Below are 25,402 nucleotides of genomic sequence, written 5' to 3' on the forward strand. Positions count from 1 at the left end.
AAAAATTTAAACAATTATAGATGGGCATTAAAGATGGGAATGTATGCACGAAATGTATATTCCAAAAAATTCTGTTTTTTTTTTTTAAAGTTTCGCTTTTTTTTCTATTTTTTTCATAATTTTTCAAATTTAACAATAATTATTTTAATTATTTTCTATGAAAACCTATTTGTTTTAAAGACAATTATATAGACAAAAAATGAGATATTACTTGTTAAAATCGGTTTATATTTGCAAAAGATATTAAACTTTTTCGAAAAAAGTTCGAATAAATTTACCTTGTAAATTAAAAATTGTACAAATATTTTTTTGTACACAGAAAAAACTATTTTTTAATTCAAATATTTATTACATATTGAACTGTTTTCAATTATTTCATAATTGAGTCAATATTCATGTGCTCGAAAACAAAATTTTTTATTATTTTCTACTGATATTTGAGTTTTAAATTTGATAATTTTGATGATTGGATATATAATTTTCGTTATTGGTTGAACTTTAAATACAAAAATTATTGAATATAAAATTTTCGTAATTGAAAACACAAAAAATAACAAAAAATAGCGGTATTCATTATGTAGAGCTCTTGGCCTAGTAAAAAAGCAGAAGAGTTATTTATTGACAAACATTTATATTTCTAATATATTTTGTGTTTAGTTTGTGCAAATGTGCTTTTTTTACTACATTACCAGGCCAAGTACTCTACATTGTGAATACCGTTAATGTGTTTTCAATTGCGAAAGTTGCATATTCAATAATTTATGTATTTAAAGTTTATTATCAAAATTATCAAATTCAAAACTTAAAATTCAGTAGAAAATATTGGAATTTTTATTTGAGCATATGAAACTTGATTCAATTATGAAATAATTCAAACCAGTTCAATATGTGATAAATATTTGAATTGAAACTGTTTAGGAAGTAGTTTTTTGTTTCTTTATTATTTATATGCGCTGCACAGTGGTATGAGAATAAAAAAAGAGGGAAATAAATCTGTAACTTCTAAACCCTTACTCCGATTTGAATGAAATTTCACATTCGCAAAGAGGAAGTGTAATCGAGTTTAAGTTTTGAATTTGGACCTCATGAGCCCACCAGGAGCGGGGCCAGGGGTTCCCAAATTAGGACACCTCAGGTATGTTCAATTTTTAAAATGATCATATTTCTTCGTCTGTGTTCCGATTATCATTTATCTCTTATCGCTTAGGAGATATTCGCATTTGAAAATTTAATTTTCAACATTTTTACCCACCCTACTCCAGTTTTTTGTTGACCGCGGTTTTCCCATTTTTCTTTTATAGGATTAACAATAGATGTATATATCAAATAAAGAAAGAAGTGTTTAAAAATCATGACTGAGTCCAAAGTGACATGCATTTGAATTTAAAAAAATTAAAAAAGGCGATTTTTCGCAATTTTTTTTGGGAAAAAAGTACTTTCCTTCTTTTTAAGTTATCTAATAAATTTCTAAGAGGATGTATAATGAATTTATACTTTTTGAAAAGCTAACTTTACGTCAAATATTTTAAATAAAAAAAATGTATACTTTTTGATACCGATTCACTTCCTCTTTGCGCATGTGAGATTTCATTCAAATCGGAGTAAGGGTTTAGAAGTTACAGATTTATTTCCCTCTTTTTTTATTCTCATACCACTGTGCGCCGGGGGAGAAAATACTAAAAAAGGTGTTAATGAAAAGTTGAATAACTTTCACAATTTCGGTAGGATGACTTGAATAATTAAAGTCACGTTTTGTTAAGAACTAAATTTCCTTTATACATTGGCATACATTTTTATAAGCTTTCAAAATAAGCAAAAAATAATAAACCTAAATTAAATGAAAAAAGAAATATAGGTATACATATTCATACTAATAAAGATAAAAATAAAGAAAAAACAGGAGAAAAATAATAAGAAATATAATTAGATAACAAAGGATAAGTTTGTTCCTTAGTAAATAATTCAATTGCATCACAAGCGACTAAAATCAAAAAAGTTAATAAATTTTGTTTTTCTTTGAGATATTCTTAACAAAAGCAATACTTATAATTTACAAATATATCAAAAAATGCACGTCTTTTTAAAGCGTAGTCAGTTTTCTTTCCAAACCCGTTAAACAATTTAAAGTCGGAAAAAAACTGACTGAGTTACAGATCGATAAGTTGACAAACATCACTGAAAACGTTTTTTTAGAATAACTTCTGAATTTGAGGGTGTTTCTGAAATTTTTAGATACAATTTGTAATGTACCATCGTAGCACCGTGTTATAGATACTTATATGTATATGCAATCGAATTATTCGGACATGTTAAAATCTAGTATTTGAATTATTTGTTTTATTCGAACAAAAGAGAAATCTATTAATTTGGATTCCCTAGTATTTGTACAGCACACAAATGGCATATGTAAGTACTTTATGGAAATAATAGCTCTTATAGATCATATTTCTGCTATCAGTTTTCGTTCCTATTTTTTACTCTAACTTTTTTTTGTGATTTGTTGTTCTTGCTTACAAACTTATTGAATAGTTTGTTTGACCACTTGGGATAAAAGCATCAATGTGCATGATGAGTGATGTGAAGGAGTGAGTGAGTGAGTGAGTGAATGTTTGACTAAATACATATGTATGTTCATATAAATGTTGATGTTTGTATTTTAGCTTGCAAAATTGTGTTCTGTATAAGGAACACTTTTTGCTGTTGTTGGTTGTGCTCATGCTTATAATGCGATTAGATTATTTCCATTTAATAGCAGTTTGCATGCATTTGCACATTCTACCAAACTATGAAATGTTTCGCAAGCTTGAGCAAACAAACATACATATTGGTCTACATGTATTAGGGTGGAACTTATTACGTTGTTTCCCAGCTCTGAAATTGTTCTTCGTCATTGAAAACCCCATGGAAAGGAGTGAGATCGATAAAATCTTAACATACATAAATGTTGCAAAAAAAAAAGAAACCACTAAACCTACAGTTTTGATTTTTTTTATTTGATTGAAATTATTATTAAAACTTACCAAAAATATTAAAAAAAATATTATTTTTATAGGTCTAATCAATAGTGATAAATTTATGAACCTTTTCCTGAAACACTTCCTTTAAGGGTTTTATTGAGCTTTTTTTTAAAAATTAAAAAAAAATTTTTTTTAAATTTAAAAAAAAATTAAAAAACAACTGGAAAAAAATTCAATATTGTTTACCTAAAAATATTTAAAATTTTTATTTTAAAATATAATTTGGTGAAGGTATATAAGATTCGGCACAGCCGAATATAGCTCTCTTACTTGTTTTTTTTTTAAATATGGCATTAGAAGCGCCTCTCAAAGACTTTTCACAAGATAGCAATTATTTATATATTTTCTTTGTGAGAAATATGAAAAAAATAATCATAAAAACCATTAAAAATAAACTTTTTATCCATTGATACAGATCTGATCGAACTACTGAACAATGGACAATCATTTTGAGTAACGGTATCTTAGAAAGAATTGAACTTTAATTTTAGTTGGAAGCATTCACAACTATTTTTGGGAACCACCCTAATGTACATAAGTCGTTTCATCGATAGGTCTCGTTTTTGAATCATATAAGAAATACAACAATGTATTTGAGTATGAGTGGATGTATGTATGGTTGTTTTTAGGTATTCTTCCTGTATAGCTACCCAGCAGTTAAGAAAGTAGTCAATGTATCCCTGTGTTTTGGATCAATTGGTTGCTTTACAGATCCCATGGATACAATTGTCATTTAAATGTATCTAAGTAAAGTAAAGTGTAGTCACTTTGAACGTTTATTTTGTACTGCACTTTTTTGTGATTTATTTTCATTTTGTTTAAGTATACCATTTAAAATAGCTTAAAGTCAATTATCACTTTAGTGTTTCTAAGTAACCTAGAGTGTAGTCACTTTAAACTTTTATTTTGTACTGCACTTTAGAAAGTTGTTATTTTACCCACAGAAAAGAAACACTTTAGTGTCTCTATTATTATATTGGAGAGTTGACGGAGGAAAGTTTGTTTACATGCTATCCATTATTGGACTATCTATAAGATGTCTTTTTATCTGACTATTTGAGATCAATTAGCACCCGTACATGTAAAAATAACTAGTTATATAGCTGATCAAGGTACCAGTTAGGTAGCTAGTAAGGTACTTGACCGATATGTGAATCCAATTCGTTGACTACTCTGGATCAGCTATCAGACAGTGTCATTGTAATCCAAATGTGATTACAATGACATGCCCGAACATGTACATGTTTTAATAACTAGTTACGTAGCTAGTTATGTAACTACTTAGTTGTCACACTAAACGATAGGTAAAATCAGTAGTTCGGGGCAGTCTCCTAGAACAGCTGGGTAGTTGTAGTTATTGTAGATGTAGTAGTTTAGGTACTTGGACATCCATTGAATCTATTTAGGCTATACTGCTTAATAAAGCGGCTGCAATAACATCACAGATAGCCAGTGTATGTATTTGTGTAGGTGTTTGTTTTGAATATGTTGCTGGAAAGTTAACTGTAGCTTTGAAGATGTAGATACGAGTATATCCTTCATTAGATTTCATAGAACTCTTGTTAGTATTCAGTGCATACACATGAAAAGAAGAAAAAAAATAAAACAAGTTAGAAAGTAAGGTCAGTCAAGCCCGACCATATAATACCCTACATTGAGTAAATGAACAAAAACATTATTCTTTTAAAATTTCAAGAATTTATTTTCATGAGTTACTTTCGGAAGTGCGCCTTATATAGGATCTATGATATACATAGATAGACAGACAGATGGACATCGTTAAATCGACTCAGAAGGTGATTCTATAGTTGTGTAGGCTATACACATTTTCTTGACACTTCATGTACAACATTAGTAACTATGCCTACATAAGTTTTTGTTGATTTTCTTTTGAACAAATAACAATGAAAAATGTTTTCAAAATTACAACCAAAGTATGAAGGAATATACAGCTTATATTTTGAACTTAACTCTTCAAAATGCAAGGTATTTGAATTTTAAATCATCTGAAGCGGAATCTGAGATATTGCTTTTTTTCCACAGAAATTGCCAGGCAAATCTTTATAAATGTTTTCCCCCAAAAGGCATTAAATATGCCTACACAGACAAAACTGATTCGTTATAGCAACCGAATTCGTTGCCAATCGAATTTTATCTATCTATCTCACCATTCGATTGGAATTACTGAACAAAGTATAACAAGTAGTCCGTCCGACTCTTTGACAACAGTACTTAACTCTAAACACATGTTACTGAAAAATTACCAAACTCTAAATATGTGTTAGTAATAAAAAGTTATTTAATTTTCACCAGACACTTTCTTTTTTCTTTTTTCAATACCATAAATTGAAACTCTGTTCTATATCTTAAGATCTACCATATACAAAATAAAATTTCAAAATTAATAGAAAATAAAATATTTGTTTAGTTTGTTTGAGGACATGCCTCGGAAAATAAAAAGTGCTAAATGTGTTGAAAAAAATTATAAAATAATGTAAATATACTTTATTTATTCGACAATTTATAGTCAAAATTTCGGGACTTCTGATGTGTTTAATTCTCTCACAAGGGCGTTGTATTCACACGGAACCCGTATATGTGAGAGAGTAATTTAAAAAATAGAGAGTCGGACGAACTACTTGTTATACTTTGTCACTGAATATAAATACAATTCGGTAAAAGGGAGAGACTATTGTGAATTAGTTCCAAAATAATAAGATTTTGTTTTTAATATACTTTATTAAATTTACATATAAATAAAACAAAGATAAATTAAAATTATTTTAAGCATGCAGTGATTTAAAACCTCGATTTTAAATTGCTGTACGTAGGGAGTTATTTGATTTTGACTTGGCGGTGACAGGCTTTTTTCTGGATTTTCATAGAAAACACGATGATTTGATAACAACCAGTTCAATAGGAGGAATTGCAATAGAAAACCGTTTTTTTTTACATTCTTCGGTTTCAATTTAAGATATTTTTTTAAATTTTAAGGGCATATTTTTCGCTTTCAAGTGCATATTTGAAATTTAATTTAACAGTTGTACCTGTTATGGGTTAGCGCGCAGAGAGGATTTTAAATTGACGGATGTCGAGGAGATCTAGTTTTTGCTTACAAATTTGTTATTTCTTAAAAATACAATTCGTTGCTTATTTTCTAATGTTTAGTTACAGATTGTTTCATGGGGTTGTAATTTACATGTTCTATCAGATTTTGCTAAAATTTTCAGCAATTGTGAAAATAGTGAAAACAATAAGTTCAGCAACGAAAATTAAATGTTGTTTTAAGTAATAGCCTTCTGTTTGAAAATATTTCACATACAACATTTTGTAAAGTACTCTCCTTAAAACATTGCAGACACAACTTAAAATTACTATCACATACACATCCTTACAAACATTTCATTCTCGCCATCACATACTTCTAAACAATAGAATCGCTCATAGATAAATACTTGGAATCACAGTAACTCAGGATGTAAAGAGTCATCCTACAGCCAACGGCTCACCATACACATGTACCTACACATATACATACATACATACATTCCTAACATATGTACATAAAGGTAACCCCAATTTTACACTTTTACTATTTTCGATGCTTTATATCTATATCGACACAGAAAAAACAGATTCGTGATAGCAACCGAATTTGTTGCCAATCGAATGATTCTGTTGCACACATAGAATTTTTCAGTTCTATCAACAGAAAGTTTTGCAAACAATTATAAACGACTTCAAAAAATATAGTTGTTTAGCAAAATGACAATAGATGCCAATAAACTATGATTTGAAAGACTATAGAAAATGTGGTTAGTAAACTAACCACCAAACCCCAAAGAGTTAAGAAATAATTTTTATCAAAATTTCCTCGCAATCCGTGAATTTAAAATCGGTCTAAACCATAATGGGTAAAATTGTTAAAATTTGCATTTTTAATTCTGATTTAAAAATTTTTTTTATAATTTTTTGTTATCAAATTTAAATGGGTTATCAATTTCAAAAGTCTATTATATTGTTACGTTTTTACTTTTTAAAAACGGTGATTTATTTGCTTTAAATGTTTAGTAGTTTAATGCCCGTAATTTCAACAAATAGATATCTATTAGGGCTTAGTTACGTATGGAGTAAAAATATTTGGTAATTTTAACCCGTTGATATTGATTTGAAATCAATGTCAAGTTACCGTTTAGGTAAATATTTGTTGAAATTACGGGCATAAACAATGTAAAAACTTTTTATTTAGTCAAATTTACACAACAGCAGTTTAAATAGTCACTCCCTGTTTACACACACTTATATTACACTTTATAATGTACAAGAATTCAGTTGTTGTTAACTCTAACAGCGCCTATGATAAACTTACCAGCGACTGCAGCATCTGCCATTATTTATGGACAGCGCCATTTTCCTTCCAGTAGCTTCAGAAAAGTTCTATTTCTACAATGATAAACTCAAAGCTTTTATTCAATATTTTATGTTCCACAGCTATGTTAATAATATCCATAGATATGTTAATAATGTCCACAGTTACGTTAACTAATGTTAATCGGCCGGTAAACAACAGTGTCCACAATTAGTATCCTCCAGAAATAGAAATGTTGGGAAACATTATGCAACTGCTTTATTTTTTTTATGAGATTTGCGCCCCCTGTTGTTGGTTTGTGGAACTATTTCTAAGGATTCAAAAAAGATCAATTGTATTAATTTTTAATGCAGAATCCATTGGTGAAATCAGATTTGCAATATATTCAACCGTTTTTGCTCTACAGAAAAATGTGCTCAAAATCCGCATCTTTTGGTGCGTTTTATTTATGCAAAAACCTTTAAAAAAATTATGATACCCGAAATACAAATGAAGTGACCTGGTCACAAACGAACTCTAATACATATATAATAAGTAAATAAAATACAAAAATAATTCTGAATTGGATTTTTTTTCAATATTACTTTTTTTTTATTAAAATATTTCTATTTTGACCCGAAACTTGAAACTTCAAATCAAATGTGTAACCTCTAAACATTATCCGATTTTGCTAAAATTTTCAGCATATGAATTTTAGAACACAAAGACCATGCAAAAGTTCAAAATTAGGGCCACCCTAGTGTACACGTGTATATGTGGTACGTTTTTGCACTGCATGTGTTTCATGCATAAATATTAAATGAATCTTCTAAGGCTTTAATGGCACAAAGCTATATCTATCTATGGTTTTCATTTTCACTTACACATATAGCCAATATTTCGCATTGCCTTCATATAGTGTCTTCAACGAAAAGATTAATTTACACACAATATTGCTGTGTTGCCCAGTGTTTTGTTTACAAATCTATTTCTAGCAATAAGGAGTTCATGTTTATTTTGCTTGTTACTTAGAGATAAATAGCTTAAGAGATATTTGGTTCACTATAGGAACAAAACAAAAAAAATGAAAAAAACTTATTTTTGAACCTTATATCTTCTGATTTTCGTGATATTTGCTATAAGCAAGATACGTTTTTTTTTTTTAGATATCCTTTGTTCAAGGTCAACTTTTTTGTTCAATATTCAGTGTTCAAAAGAAAATGGTTTTTTGAAACTCTAAAATTGGATAAGTGGTTATATACAATTCAAATTCAGCGATTATACACCATTCTGAAAAAAAATATGAATTTCAAACATTAATAAAAGACAAACTAATTCACTTCTGATTTTGTATAATCATAAAGATCCAGTGTATCAAGTTTCAACAACTTTACAATACCTCAGATGGCCAAAAATTTTGTTTCTTCCCACTAAATATCTCATATTTGAAAGGAATGCAAGCATTGGTTCCAGATTTAGATCAGTTTTTTAGAGCGTATAGTTTCTCTAAGTCTTAAACTTCTGCACTGAAAATATTAACCAATTTGATCAATCTTATGGACAGTTACATTGAGATCATTGGTTGAATTTTAAAACTAACAAAATATGCTCGTTCTATATTTTCTTAAGTACCCAGAAAACAATTGTTCAATTCACAACTGATGTTGTACAGTCGTATGAGTTGTAAGTCGTCTGAATGTACAATAGTTGTACAAATGTTGTTGATAATTTCTATATAAATGTTTTGTACAACACCTACAACATTTTTACATATGTTTTTCGAATGTTGTATGGAAATTTAAGTGTTACCAAAAGTTCATATTTAAACGTAAACAAAAAAATTGTAATATTTTAGTGCAAAATAACAACCAAACGGTAACACTGAAATCAGTAAATTTATTTAATTTATGAAAAACTATAATTTGTTTTAAATATTTGTCAATTGTTTGCATTTTTTACACAATGCACACATTAGTTCGCTTTCATTATTAATTTTACATATTAATAGATTTTGGAATGTTTTTTTTTATCATCTTCGTTTGGAATTGTCAAGTCTCGGCAGGGTAAACTTACGACTTGGCGAAATTTGTGTTCACAACCACAATAGTTGTAACATACAACGTACAACATACAACTAGGTTGTGAATTGGACAAATATTTCTGTGGTCGTATGGAAAAACTAGTTAACTACATTTTTTGAAAACACAAGAAAAACACACTTAACGTTTTAAACATAATTCACTAATTATTTAATATGAATTCACTAATTATTTAATATGAATAATTTTTAAATGACCATTTTCGAATAACGAATAATTCGAAAATGTTTATCTATAATAATCGAATAAAACAAATAAATGTTACATTTAAATTTATTAAATTGTAAAAAAGTTCTTAATACGTTTGTATTGTACTTGAATTCAGGATCATGTTCAACGAGCTCAAATTTTTGAAAGTAGAACGAAAACTAAAGAGTTAACTGGTCAATTGTTTTGTAGATTGTACGGGAGGGAATCTGATCAGAATATTTGTGATGAAAATTTAATTATGGCCTTTTCTAATGTTTTTTAACATTATCAATGCATGAATTGTTAACTTTAACGTTATTTTTTGTTTTTTTTTTAACAATAAAATATTAAAAAACTTCATTCTTTACTTTGTTAATTTTTTTTTATATTTTATGGATTTAAACAACTTTAGAAATCATTTGTGAAAAAACATTAACTACTTATTTGACTCAGCACTTTAAATTACCCGTTGGAGTTAACCAGTTTTTTCTAAAACTATTTTTTCCTTTTATTCTTATATACATATAAAAAATAAGCCGAGTTTTTTTATTTTTAAGTTCAAAATTTGGTCCCATCTTTGGATTCGCTTTTTCTCTCTTAGTTTTCGAAACAAAGTTGTTCTAATTTTTCTGTTTTTTTAAAAAAATACATGCAGTTAGCTAGTTTTTAAATGAGAAACTATATCAAAATTTCGATCTGACAGAGTGTATTTGGTGTTATCTCAGTTTTTTTTTTTTAAAAAAGCGGAGTAACTAGTTTTTTCATACGACCACAGATTTGTTGTTCGCTATCATCTCTTTTAGATGATTAAAAGCCTTTTAGTACAGTTCATCACGGAACGGTGGTTCTTAACTAATTACTAATAAAACAAGTAAGAAAGTATGATCGGTCAAGCCCGACCATATAATGTCCTACACCAAGTAAATGAGTAAACATATTTTTCTTTTAAAATATCAATAATTTATATTCGTGAGTGATTTTCGGAAGTGGACCTTATATGGGAGCTATGACCAATTATGGACCGATCACCATAAAATTAGGTCGTGTGATTTATGTCTATATGAAAGTTATTTATGTTGAATTTTGTGTATATACCAATATTTTTAAGTGATTTAAGCACGTTAAAGTGATTTTCGGAAGCGGGTCTATATGGGAGCTATGACTAATTATGGACCGATCGTAACAAAATTTGGTGACATGAATTGTGTATATATAAAACTTATTTGGAGCGAAATTTGTGTAGATACTTATATAAATTAAACATTTATGACTGATAAAGTCCAATTTCGAGAGGACATTTGTATGGGGGCTAGGTGAAATAATGAACCGATTTCAGCCAGTTTCAATAGGCTTCGTCCTTGGGCCGAAAAAATTATATGTACCAAATTTTATCGAAATATCTTCAAAATTGCGACCTGTACTCTGCGAACAAGGTTTACATGGACAGCCAGACGGACGGACGGGCGGACATCGTTTAATGGACTAAGAAAGTGATTCTAAGTCGATCGGTATACTTTAAGGTGGGTGTTATATTAATAAATTATGAATTTTTACAACAATTTTAAATAGTTTATTTGCTTTTACTTATACCTCCTTTAATGCTCTGGCATTTTGTGGACCCTTTACAAAATTACGTTTGTATAGAAGAAACAAACTTGATCTTATTTTTCAATTGTAGAGCATGACAGCGTACAATTTTCAGTATTTTTTCCCTTTAAGGTGTTGTATTGGAAAAAGCTGAAATCAATGTGTGCATTCAGATTTACATTAGATACTCTTGATACTCGTGTAGCAACAACCAATACATATGTATGTATATGTAGATATGCATGTATTTGTAATATATCTTTCTATTTTCATGTTTGCCTTTCATCTGTGTTCAAATATCCTTTTTAACATTATGTATGTGTCCATGTAGTTAGGTGGTATCTATGTATATTTGTAGTATTTTGTTGTCTAACATTTACCATTTTGAACGCGGTGCATTAAATTCAAACATTATTTTGTTATGAAAATGGGTTTTGTTATGCTAAATTGATTTTGAATGTTTATTGAGGCATATGGAAATTCTTGTATGTGTGTATTCATGACTAAAAGTACTTAGACATACGTACTTGTGTTTGTACTTTCAGTAGATTTTCAAAGTCGCTTGCTATTATTGCTAGCAATACTGCCACCACTTCTTCACATACAAATGCATATTTATATATGTATATCCATGCATGTTTGCATATATGGTCAATTCCACGAGAATGACAATCACGACTGAAAAAACATTTGATTAGGAGAAAACACTAAAATGTTACTATGTGTAAGTGTTTAGAGCTTATTACAATATTTTATTGGCATATTAATAGTTTAACTGACTATATTTAATTTTTTAATTTAACTGGTATATTTTAGGCTAAGATTTCGGCGAAAACTAAGCTCCCAATTAGAATGAAATGAATTTGACTGTCATTGATTGCTTTTTCAGCTATTTATTTTGTTTGTTTTTGCATAGATATATTTACAGAATATATATTGTTTTACTATAAGAGATAAATCTGTCACGTACGGTATGTCACGTACAATATTAAATTTTATTTATTATAAAATCATCCAAAGATTGTTTTTATTTAAATATGACGTGTTGTAAAGGAAAAATTTTTGATTTAGCGTAGAAAATTAAAAGAAAACATAACGCCTCTTACGATTCGCAAAATTTTCGCATACTTCTACAAATACCTCAAAATTACTTCGGTTTTATGTCACGTACGATATACTCTTATTTTGCTCGATATTTTGGACAACAATGTTTCGAAAGAACTTATTATTTTTTTAAAATATAGTGCTCTCTGAATGGTACATAAAGACCAAATTATTTTTCAGATACTCTTATTTTTACAAAATCTATTCCACTCTATAGGCGTACAAATGTCACGTACAATGACATGGAATTGCCCATATGTATGTATGAATGAACGAATATTAGGGTGGACGATATTAGTCGATGTTCCCAACTTTGAGTATACTATTTCGCAAAATGTTTGTCTTGGCTGCAGCATTTGGTGAACAGGATCAAATGACAAAAAGTTTTTAAGATTTTTTTCATATATCTCACAAAGCAAACATATGAAATATTGGTATCATGTGAAAGGGATTTGAAAGGTGCTTTGTATGTCGTATTGGAATTCTACACCATTTCCAATTGTATTTCAGAAGTTTCTAATTGTATTTCAGAAATTTCCATTTGTATATCTGAATTCTCTAATTGTATTTCAGAAATTTATATTTGTAATTCCATTTGTATATTACATTTGTGTTTCAGAATTTCATCCATTGTGAAATACAAATGGAAAATTCTGATATGCAAATAGAAATTTCCATTCTGAAATACAAATGGAAAATTCTGATATGCAAATAGAATATTCTGAAATTCATTTAGAAAATTCTGAAATACAATATAATTGAAAATTTCTGAAATTCATTTGGAATATTCTGAAATACAATTGGAAACTTCTGAAATACAATTGGACATGGTGTAATGCAAGTCAAGAAAATATTGAAATTTAGTAATTTTTAACATATAATTATTTAAATTAATACTTCATACACCTCACATAAATTCACCGAAACAGTTTTTTCCGTTTTTATACCCTTCACCTTCGTGAGAAGGGTATATATAAGTTTGTCATTCCGTTTGTAATTTCTACATTTTTCATTTCCGACCCTATAAAGTATATATATTCTGGATCCTTATAGATAGCCATGTCCGTCTGTCTGTCTGTCTGTCTCTCTGTCTGTTGAAATCAATTTTCTGAAGACCCCAGATATCTTCGGGATCCAAATCTTCAATAATTCTGTCAGACAAGCTTTCGAGAATTTTGCTATTTAAAAACAGCAAAATCGGTCCACAAATGGCTGAGATATGAGGAAAAAACCAAGACAACCTCGATTTTTGACCTATATCTGGATTACTAAGACATTAATATAGACAATATGGAAATCTAATGATAGATATTTCAAAGACATTTGCAACGACGTATATAAGAGCATAGTAAGTTGGACCTACAATAGGTCAAAATCGGAAAAAAAAAATTTAACCCAAATTTTTTTTTTCACAAAAAAAAAATTTTAAAAATAAAAAAAATTTTTATATTTAAAAAAAAAATTTTAAAATTTAAAAAAAAAAATTAAATTTAAAAACAATCGAAAAAAATTTTTTTCCAAAAAATTAAAAAACAACTGGAAAAAAAATTAAATTTTGTTTACCTAAAAATATTTAAAATTTTGAAGTATAATTTGGTGAAGGGTATATAAGATTCGGCACAGCCGAATATAGAACTCTTACTTGTTTATAATTCAATTAAGTTTGAATTTTTCGAAACCAATTTTCTGCCAGATCAGATGTTAGCTTTGTATCTGTTCCAGACAGTCACAATATGGATATGAAAATAACCGTAATTTCTTAAGCTTTCCATTGGTATATAAAACTTTATAATGACATTGGGTTATAATTTAACTAAAATACTTGCAATATTTCACCCAAAATAAATATATTTATTTGTTATGCTTTTTCGTGATTAACATTAATAATGTTTTTGTTTATATTAAGCGATAAATGAATAAATTGGTTATTATATTTATTGTTGTACGACTTTATAAATACTTTAAGTGAAGTTTTTGTGTCTTGAATATATCGCTAACATCGGAAAGGCAATATGTTTCCTAAATTAAAATTAAAAAAAATTGGACTAGATTAAATTTCGAAAACGGAAAAACCCGTTTTGGTGAAATTATGAATTTTAAAACTTGTTAAATAATTTAATTTAAGTTTTATTTGCGAGAAATTTGAACATAATCTTAAAAACCGAACCTTTTCATCCATTGATCCTGCTCTCTAAATACTGAACCCAAGAGAAACTGAATAAAACTTTTACTTTAGTTGGGAATAACCACAACTTTTTTTTGGAGTGGCCCTAATGTACTATATAAATATGTATGCATTATGCATATGCATCATTATGTACATATGTAAATGTGAATGTTTGCATTTAAAGTGTCTTTAAGTGGCAATTATGTACAAATGCATTAGGGGGTGTTAAAGGACACTTAAGGTTTTATTGTTATTATAATTGTGGTATTTTATATGCAAAAATTTTTCCATTTTACTAAACACATCTGAAGCGATATGTAAAATGAAGAGTAAATTTATAAAAAAAAAAATGAAGATTTGAGAATTTTGTAATTCCGTAAAACTCTATAGGAAATTATGTATTATTTTATATTTAGCAACAAGTAGATATATTGAAACATATCGTTTTATTATTTAAAATATATCAAGTCGGACAGTCGTGTGCAAAATCACGCAAATGCAGTTCGATTAATCGAATAATTTCTTACGAATAATTATTCGAACAATTTAAAAATTACCATTTTCGAATAACGAATAATTCGAACAATTTTATGTAGAATTATCGAATAAAACGAATAAATGTACACATATGTATATTAGAGTGTCCCTTAGAATTAAATTTTTTGAAATGCTGAAACGGTACCCCCTGAAAACTTTCGTAATGACCTAAAATATTACCAAAAAAATGTTTAGCTTGTTCTAAGAAGGGCAACCCGTGCCGACTTTCGATTTAGTTTTGAGATGCATTTACAAGGGGGAAAAATGCATTTTATCAGTTATTTTTTAAATGTTTGCCATTAAATAATTACTTTTGCAATTTAATTTAAAAGAATCGAAATTTGTACGTAATTTTCGTCCCAAAAAGATATAAAAGATAAAAATTGGTTAAAAAATGTTAAAGTTATTAAAAAATCGCCAGGCCATTATCGTGTCTCAGGCCACTAGAACAAGAAATGTAGGAACAAAATTAACATATTTTGAGAAATATTAAAACAAAAGTTTATTCTTACTTTAAATATATCCATATTTACTTGTATATGAGTTTTTATCTTCATAGGATACAGTTAACCTATTCGCAGGTATAACCAAAAAAAAATATTTTTTTAACAGCAGTTTCAAAACCCCAATTACAAATGTTTAAAAATTTTTTAAACAAATTTCAGAATTTTTTGATCATCACAAGAGGATTTATTGACAACATAATAGGGAATAAAAATGTGAAAAAAGTATGTCAATACCTCTTATAGTTTTTCCGTACCTGCGATTTAAATTTTACGATTTTGGAGAAAAACTAATTTTTTGGCCATATTTTGGCGAATGAGCCGAATTTCCTTACTGCTATGATTCTTAAGTAAAACCAATTCAGAATATTATAGTCCAGGTCAATTTAAATACAGTCTGAATGTTTTACTAAAATCGGACCACGCCAAGCCTTAAATTTTGAGGGTCAAAGGTCAAATTTTTCAATATTTGGAATTTTTCATGGAGAGATAGCGAATGTTATATATTTTTGGGCCGATTTAGATGAAACTTAAGAACAATATAACATGAAGTCTAGTATTTACAACAGCACAAAAATGGAAATTAACCCTTAAGAGCACATGACTGTGCTTTTCGTTTTTTTAAAAGTACCGTTTCAACATTTCAAAAAATTTAATTTTAAGGCACACTCTAATGTATATTTAAATTTTTTAAATTGCTTAAAATTTTTCATAATTCCAAATTTAAATAAGTAATAATTAATAACTTACAAAAATTGTATTGTTTCTGAAATTTGACAAATAACTAAAGATAAAGGGAGTCATTCGATCACTGTAGATAAGTGTTCTGATAGCTCCTTCTATAAATATATAAATATTACTGCAAAAAGTTACAATTTTAAAAACAAGTCTTTCGAAATGTTTAATTTGGGACATGAACCAATGAAAATAAGAGGTACGGAATAAAATATTTGTTATTTAGTAAAAAAAGACTGAATTGATTTCGAAACAGAAATTTTGGCGATATATTAGCAGAATTCTAATTAATAATCAAAATATTACACCACCAAATTTTCCTTCAACAAAGAATAACTCAATAAAGATATCTTCCATTTTCTAAAGATTTTCCTCAAGCATAAAAAAATCAAAGTGGATCCATAACGGGATCTCGATATAATAAACATTTAGTAAACATTTCCTTTTCAAATATATGTATATGTTTAAGCATAGATTTGTAATTAATTGTCCAATTTTTAAAAATGTAGTCTTATATAAATCGTAGAGACTTAAATTTTTGGAATATTTCACAAAAAAATTATCGCTGCAATTGTTATGTGCAAGAAATAATATATAAACTAAAAATTCATATAATCGTGAACAGTTTTGTCTTCTACTGTATATAGATTTGTATTTATATATTTTCAATCAAAATGCAAATAGCCTACGGAGTAACTGTCATTTCATTCAAACGAATTTTTAATTTAAAATTAAAAGAAATTTTCCGATTGATGATTGTAATATCTAGATTTAATTTTATCAATATATTATTAATTATGTATTTTTATTTTATTTATAAACAAATTTAAAAACTTTCTGGTCTTTAATATATTTTTTACTCGTTATTCGTTCGAATAATCGATGAAATTTTAAAAACTAATCGATCACTCGAATAATAAAAACAAAAAAGAGCTATATTCTTATATACCCTTCACCAAATTATACATTAAAATAAATTTTTTTAAATATTGTTAGGTAAACAAAATTTTAAATTTTTTTTTTCCAAATTGTTTTTTAAAAAAGTTTTTTCCAAATTTTTTTTTTTTTTGAAAAAAGAATTTATGACAAACAATTTTTTTGATGAAAAAAAAATTCGGGTTAAAAAATATTTTTCCCGATTTTGACCCATTGCAGTTCCAACTTACTATAGCCTTATATACATCGTTGCAATGGACTTTGAAATATCTATCATTAGATATCCATAGACTCTATATTAATGACTTAAGGTAGGGTCAGACTGGCAAATATTTGCTCAAAAAAGCGTAACCACTTTTTTTCACAAATTTATTTGACATGTTTACTCTTACAAGTGTTTTGTAAGATCAAACAGCATCAAATAAAATAAAACTACATTTTTTGTTTTGAATCCTCCCAAGTAAAATAAGTTTTTGCAATAAATAAAAGAATACAAATAATTTATTTAGTGGTTACGTCTTTTTCATCAAATATTTGTCATGTGTGGCCCTACCTTTAGTAGTCCAGATCTGGATCAGATATAGATAAAAAAAATCAAAAAATCGAGATTATGTCTCAGCCATTTGTGGGTGGATTTTGTCGATTTTATATAGCAACCGAGCCGGGGGCTACGGAACGTTGATTTCAACATTCAGACGGACATGGCTATATCGACTTCGCTATCTATATAACGATCCAGAATATATATACTATCCACACTGCAGTTTGCAATTCCATTCTGATCGAAAATGGAATCAATTCTGTATTTCGCTAATTAACAAAAAGTAACATTATTTCGAATTGAAACCACTGAAGTTTCCCAAGGGGAATTGACCAACAACAATGGCAACAACTTATTATTACATTAAAATACTGCTCAAATGTTTCTTCAATTTGAAAATTTTATCAGCACTGCATTGAATTCCATGGTATAATTGTTAATGTTGAAAGAAAATTTACTCTTAATGACCATTTTAGACAATTAACTGGAAACTTTTTCAATTTCAATACGTCGATTATCATTGAAATTAATTTCAATTGTGTATTTGAGTTTTTTAATTTCTGCTTGTTGGCTTTTGTTTAACATTGGCCGGCTTAACTTTTTGACCCCAAAAACAAATATTTTCAATTTTACTGCCACAGAAACAAAATAAAAAAAAATCAACTCCATTAAGCACTTAACAATAACACAACAACAAAAGCAACAAGAACGTTAACGACTAACGAGGACATGTAGCTAAATAAAACCTTAAATAAATTAACAAAAACTTGAAACGAAACGAAAAGTCTAATCAAAAAAAAAATAGAATCGATGATAGAGTTTTTTTTATAGCAGGAATTTTTTAAAGTATTCTGAGAACAAAAACATTGACAAAAAAAAGAGCATAAAATATTTCTTTTATTTTCTGAAAATGTGTAACTATGTATAGGCACACAGCTTTATACCCTACACCACCATATTGGGGATAGTGCTGATGTTTGTAATGTGCAAAAATATTATCCAAGCCACCTGAAAGTATACCAATCTGTTCTGTATAATTTTCTTCTTGACCATCAGTCCGTCCAAACTACTGGTCGCAATTACAGATATAATTCCATAAAATTTTGCCCCACATTTTTTTTAATATCCAAGACGATTGAATTTATTTTACAATCGGTCATTATTTCTCCTGACTTCCATATAACTGCCTTATCTGCATACAATAAAGCACTTATAAATATCTTAATTATATAGATATCCACAGAAAATTTTGCTCTGAACAGTCCATAAGATTTCGTTAAAGAGCACAAATCTCCGAAATATGATAGCATGCAAATAAAATTCAACACAAATAAGTTTCAAACACATATACGCAAATCATTCCGCGAAATGGTATGATGATCGGTCTATTATAAGTCAAAGCTCCGATTTTAATTAATGTTTCTATACACATTCGAGAATCACTTTAATGAGTCTAAAATCTATGATAGGTCTTGACCGCCTATACTTTTGTACTTGTTTTATTTTATTTTAAATAACTACAATTCTATCAGACAGTATAGAAACATTAATTAAAATGTTTACTTGCTTTTAAAACTTGTTACACAAACAAATTCAATTTGAAATGCATTGACATGTTTATTTAAAGCCAATAAGAGGCTTTTAATGTAAAAAGTTTTTTAAATATAAATAGATAAGGAATAAAAAAAAATATATATAAAAAATCCTGAAAAATAATTCTCATAAAAAAAGTTTTGAATATAAAATTCTTTTCATTTTATCTTGTTAAGGTTTTATTACATGCAGACTATACTTATGAATGAGAACACTCTTTTTTTATGTTGAAAAAATTTTTTTTTTTATTGATAAATCTTTTTATTTACTAATGAAATTATTTTCTACTTTTCGTTTTATTACAGAATTTATGGCAATGATACGTTTACTTTGCACTTGGATCATGGCCGTGGCTTTGGAAAGGCTTTTCATGATGACTTAACCATTTTGGCACCCATGTTGCAGTGTTGTATGTTAAGAAAATCCACCGTTAAAAAGTTATTAGAGTAAGTTGGATAGTATATGAATATAAGAGAAGGAACATTTTGGATTTTCAATGATCTCAGGGATTAACATTTTTCTACGTCATTTAAAAACCAAATGTTGAAAATTTTATCAATATTTAAAGAATGAATTAAATAAATAATTTAAATGTTTAAAAGAAAAATCCAATTAAAGATTGTTTTTGCATTTCATATTTAAAAATATTTTAAATTATTTTCGCTAAGCCATTATAACATATCTAGACAAAAGAAATCATAAAATTTAATGCATTTGAGGAAAATTAATAATTTTTGAATCGTTGAAATTCAATTAAAATGGTTTTTATTTCTTTTGGGTTTCGAAATGAACAAAATCAGTGATACATATCACTGAAAAAATTCGTTCACTCATAAAAGTCGTGATGTGATAACATCATCCATTACAGCTGCATCTTATCTCCAAATACATTTAGCTTTCAAACAGAAATTAGTGTCAAATGAAAGCTGTTAGTTAGCGTGATATTAAACCATTTTAAAGACTTACAATTTTATCAAAAAAAAACATATTTTTATAACCTCAAAAAATTTCCTTAAATATTTCGAATTTAAAAGTATTGAATACAGCCTGCTTAAAAAATAATATTAAACCCAAATACAGATTTTTAATTCGTTGAAATGTGCACAAAAAAATATCATTGGGGGATTTAAACGGTCTGCTATTAGGTCGTATTGTCTTAATGTCGTAAACTATTTTTTTAGTTTAAACAAATTCTTGTTGAGCTGCAAACAAAAAAAGTGTTATTTTATGACAAACCAATAAACATAGTTCTAAAAGTCTTATTAGTTTATAACTTTTTTGTTTGAAACCCAACAAAAATTTATTTAAACTAAAAAAATATTTTATGACAATACGACCTAATAGGAGACAGTTTGAATCCCCCAAATATTTTAAAATTATGGCCTTTCTATATTAAGGTAACTATATATGTTTTACCTATGAAACAAGAGAAAATCGGTTGGAAAGTGGCTCCGATACGGAGATAAGTTTGAAGATTTCTTTTTGGTCTAAGTAGTACATGAGCTAGAAAAATTTTTTTATAATAGTGAAAAAGCATTTGAAAGTAGTTTTCCAAAACACGTAAGTGAATAAAAAATCAATTAAAAAATTAATTTTGTGATACCTAGTTTTTCGATTTAAAAAAAAAAAAACTCAGACTTTTCCCAACCGATTTTTATATATTTATTTTTGTTTTATTTAAAAGATGAAACCCATATCATTGTTTTATTTAAAAGATGAAACCCATATCATTCAATAAAAATAAACACTTCTTTCAACATTTAGTTCCAAAAGAATTGAATTTGTCACTATAAGAATAGCCATAGAAAAAAAATATGGCTAACTATAACCCATAACAGTTAAAAATTGCATTTTTAATTTTCATGTGACACTTATTAAAATCGAGTAAATTTAAATATTTTTAAGAAGCACAAGATCCGGGATTTGAAATAAGCTATGATAATATGATTTTTTTTTTGTATCATTATAAAATATTTTAATATTTTTGTTGAAGATATTGCTATTTTGACCCAAAACACCTTACTTCAAATAAAATATGCAACTTGCAAACGTTATACGATTTTGCTCAAATTGTCAGCATTTGGTTTTTAGGTGGATATTATTAAATAATATTAAACAAATTTTATAGATTGTAGTATTCGTTAAGAAGTCGTTTCATCCCATTATATTGTTTGATTAGAACACAATTCAAATTATTTTGCAGCTTCTTTCTTTATATATTTTTTTACAATTTTCCCAAAATTTCTTTTTCTCACAGATATCATAATGGACCCAAGCCTTTATCACAAATATTGCGCGAATCAATGAATATTGATCCCGTGAGTCCGGTACTATGGGAGCCACATTTGGAGGCATTGGATCGTAGAATTGTTATCATCTTACAGGGTGTAAGAGATTGTGTTAAGAAAAATCCACCAGAAGAATTTGATGCATCAGAAGATAATGTATCGTCATAGCGCTATAGTTTAAAGCAACTCAAACCAAACTTAAATAAATTAGTTTAAGCTTAACATTAACCAAGGAAACATCAAAAAAGAAAAATAAACAACAAAAAATATAGTAATTAGTAATTAATAAGTAATTAATTGTTTTTGTTTATATATACCTATATAAAAAGAAATACCTATATACATATATAAAAATATATGATTTTTGTTAAAATGTTAAATTAAAATATTATATAAAAAAAAAAAATAGCGAAGAAAAAACAAAACGAATCCTACAAACAAAAAGCGAGCACTAAAAGAGATTTTTAAAAAAGCTCTCTTAGCTTAAGCTCGCTATTGAAAGCTTAATACTAATTAAACTAAAACTACTAAAGAATTAAACAAAACAAAAAAACAAATTTCATAAATTAGCTCTCAAAAGCTCTCGTTACAATTAGTTTTATATAGATTAATTAATACCAACAATAACAACAACAATTTAAGCTTTAAAAGTGATACATTTCTAAAAAACCAACAATTTCATCCATTTTTTTAAAAAAACAACTTGTTATTAATTATAATTATTAATTTCAACAAAATTAATATGTTAAAGAAATCAAAAAGTAAAAAAAAAAACAAATTGTATTTTTAAGCAACTGTTTTTCTCTTTTTTTGGTTTTTATTTTTTGTTTAACAACGTCTTGTAACTTTAGTACCTTTTTTATGAGGACATCAACAAAAGAAGAAAAAACAAAGAAACAAAGAAAAAACATGAAACATTTTTTAAGATCTTATAAACTGGCAGCTAAATATTTTTTAGACGTTGTTTTGTAAAACTAAAGACAAAATCTATTTAAAAAGTATAACATGTATAGAAAACAGAAATTTATTTATTTTTTAGCTTAAAAACACAAGGTGTTGCAAGCTTTAAAGATCAACAAATTAAAACTAACTAATTCTATTTAATAAACAAAAATAAAAACAAAAAAAGACTATATCATATTGAAAGTAATATTTAACTAAGTACATACTACTTTTACCAAACTAAACATACTATAAACCTATATTATTTATCATTGTAAATGTTGCCCGTTGTTTTGGAATAATTAGGCCTAGAAACTTCAACTGTCAGTCACATATATAAACTATACGAAAGACCTGAAGTTCAATATCACATATTGGATTTTAAAAAAAGAAATACAAAATAATAAAATTCAGGTTTTAATAACAGTTTTATCTATCTGTTCTTATTTGTATACCTCATGTTATCTGCTTTCAAGATGATAAAACATTAATAAATTATTTAAATATGTTTCCTCAAGAAAGAAGAATTTTTAAATATAATGCATTTGAAAAGAACCTTTTTCTAGCGTTTTCAATCCATCTGAAGATCTGGTCGGAAAGTCTCTTTGGAAGCTTTCAAGGTCGCTTGTTTGCGTAGACCTTTCACATAATGAAAAAAAAACCCCTCATCCAGTCTGAATCAGCAGTCTCATGAGTAATGTCCAGTAATCTTAGACCCCATTATCGAAACAACTACTACTTATTACTACTACTAATTTTCTAAGCGGATTAAGAAAGAAGAAATTGAGATCTTTCGAATGATATTATTTGATCTTAAAGAATTTCGAGAGCTTTGTACAATTCTTTGAGCCAAATAAAAAAGTTCTTCAAGGACAAATAATAAATTAATTATTGATCAATTCAAAAGTTTTTTTTTTGGGCACTCCTGAAAAATTTTAAAATTACACTTAAGTTGTTTTGTCAAAAGTTCACAAAAGTCCACAGGTAGCGGAATCTGTATGTTGAAATCAACTTTCCCTAGCCCCCAAATAACTTACATACATGATTCCTACATCAATATATCCGCTATAGACCCGGTTCGGTTGCTATTTAAAATCAATAAATCGATTTTTGGTCTATTTATACCCTACACCACAATAGTGGGGAGGGTATAATGCGTTTGTGCAGATGTTTGTAACGCCCAAAAATATTTGTCTAACACCAACCTTAAAGTATACCGATCGACTTAGGATCACTTTCTGAGTCGATTAAACGATGTCCGTCTGGTCGGGTGGCTGGCTGTCCATGTAAACCTTGTGCGCAGAGTACAGGTCGCAATTTTGAAGATATTTCGATGAAATTTGGTACAATCTAATTATTTTTTCGGCCCAAGGACCAAACCTATTGAAACTGGTTGAAATCGGTTCACTATTTCACCTAGCCCCCATACAAATGTCCTCCCGAAATTGGACTTTATCCGTCATAAATGTTTAATTTATATATTTATCTCCACAAATTCCGCTCCAAATAAGTTTTATATACACAAAATTCATGTCACCAAATTTTGTTACGATCGATCCATAATTAGTCATAGCTCCCATATAGACCCGCTTCCGAAAATCACTTTAACGTGCATAAATCGCTTAAAAATGTTGGTACACACACAATTCAACATACTTAACTTTAATATAGACATAAATCACACGACCTAATTTCATGGTGATCGGTCCATAATTTGTCATAGCCCCCATATAAGGCCCACTTCCAAAAATCACTAAAAAATATAAATTATTGAAATTTTAAAAGAAAAATGTTTTTGCTCTTTTACTTAGTGTAGGGTATTATATGGTCGGGATTGACCGACCATACTTTCTTACTTGCTTTGATCTATATCTGGATTACTAAGTCATTAATATAGACAATGCAAAGACTTCTATAAGACCATGGAAAGTTGGACCTACAATAGGTCAAAATTGGGAAAAATATTTTTAGCCGAATTTTTTTTTCACTAAATATTTTTTTTGTCATAAATTTTTTTTACTATTAAATGTAAAAGAAGAATTAAAATTTTTATTTTTTTTAAAAAAAATTAAAAAAAATATTTAAATTTTGTTTACCTAAAAATATTTAAAATTTATATTTTAAAGCACAATACAAGGCGAATTCAATTCACAACCGGTGTTGCATCGTAGTATCTATGTATTGTTATATATCTTTTTAATTTAATTGCATTGTTTCTGCTTAATTTACTACGATACACAATGTCGATTGTGAATTGAATGAGGTTAATACATTTAAAATGAAACCTTTCGAAATTCGTGTTAGAAACTTTTTTCATTTCAATTTATAACTTGAGGCTAAAATACAACTAAGATTCTGTGTATTGTTTGGTATTTTATTTTAAGACCAAAAGTACTGCTGGCGAGTAGAAGATCACAAGTTTTGTGAAAATATTAGTACTAATTTCTCGTCGCCTAATTGCAAGAACAATGTTCAAACTACGTTTTTAAATTCTCAACCAATCATCAGGCAACATAATTAGTGTTTTATACTTATTTACGTATTTTTTATTACATATTATTTTATTATTAAATTTTATTTAATATTTTTCTCTCCTCCTTTCTTTCTTTATCCTTTAGCATTATTAGAATATACCAAAGAAATATCAATCATATTTGAAATTTCATTTTTAATAATTTCTTTACTTAAATTTCGTTGAATATACACACACCTTCATACAATATAAATACATATATGTACATTAAGGGTGCCACCAAAAAATAGTTATGGATGTTCCCAACTAAATTAAAATTTTAATTCATTCTAAAATAACGTTT

The 25,402-nt window shown here is 27.7% G+C and overlaps 1 protein-coding gene across 1 annotated transcript in view; it reads left to right on the forward strand.

Moving 5' to 3' along the window:
• LOC135952597 (uncharacterized) overlaps positions 1–22,342 on the forward strand; it is a 234,651-nt gene extending 212,309 nt beyond the window's left edge. The window contains exons 10-11 of the mRNA XM_065502613.1: positions 19,662–19,802; positions 21,614–22,342. Coding sequence (XP_065358685.1) covers positions 19,662–19,802; positions 21,614–21,812 — 340 coding nt within the window. The 3' untranslated portion in view covers positions 21,813–22,342. The remainder of the gene's footprint in view (positions 1–19,661; positions 19,803–21,613) is intronic.
• Positions 22,343–25,402: the final 3,060 nt, after the last annotated feature.

The sequence above is a fragment of the Calliphora vicina genome, chromosome 1 (assembly GCF_958450345.1).
Source record: "Calliphora vicina chromosome 1, idCalVici1.1, whole genome shotgun sequence".
Classification (NCBI taxonomy): domain Eukaryota; kingdom Metazoa; phylum Arthropoda; class Insecta; order Diptera; family Calliphoridae; genus Calliphora; species Calliphora vicina.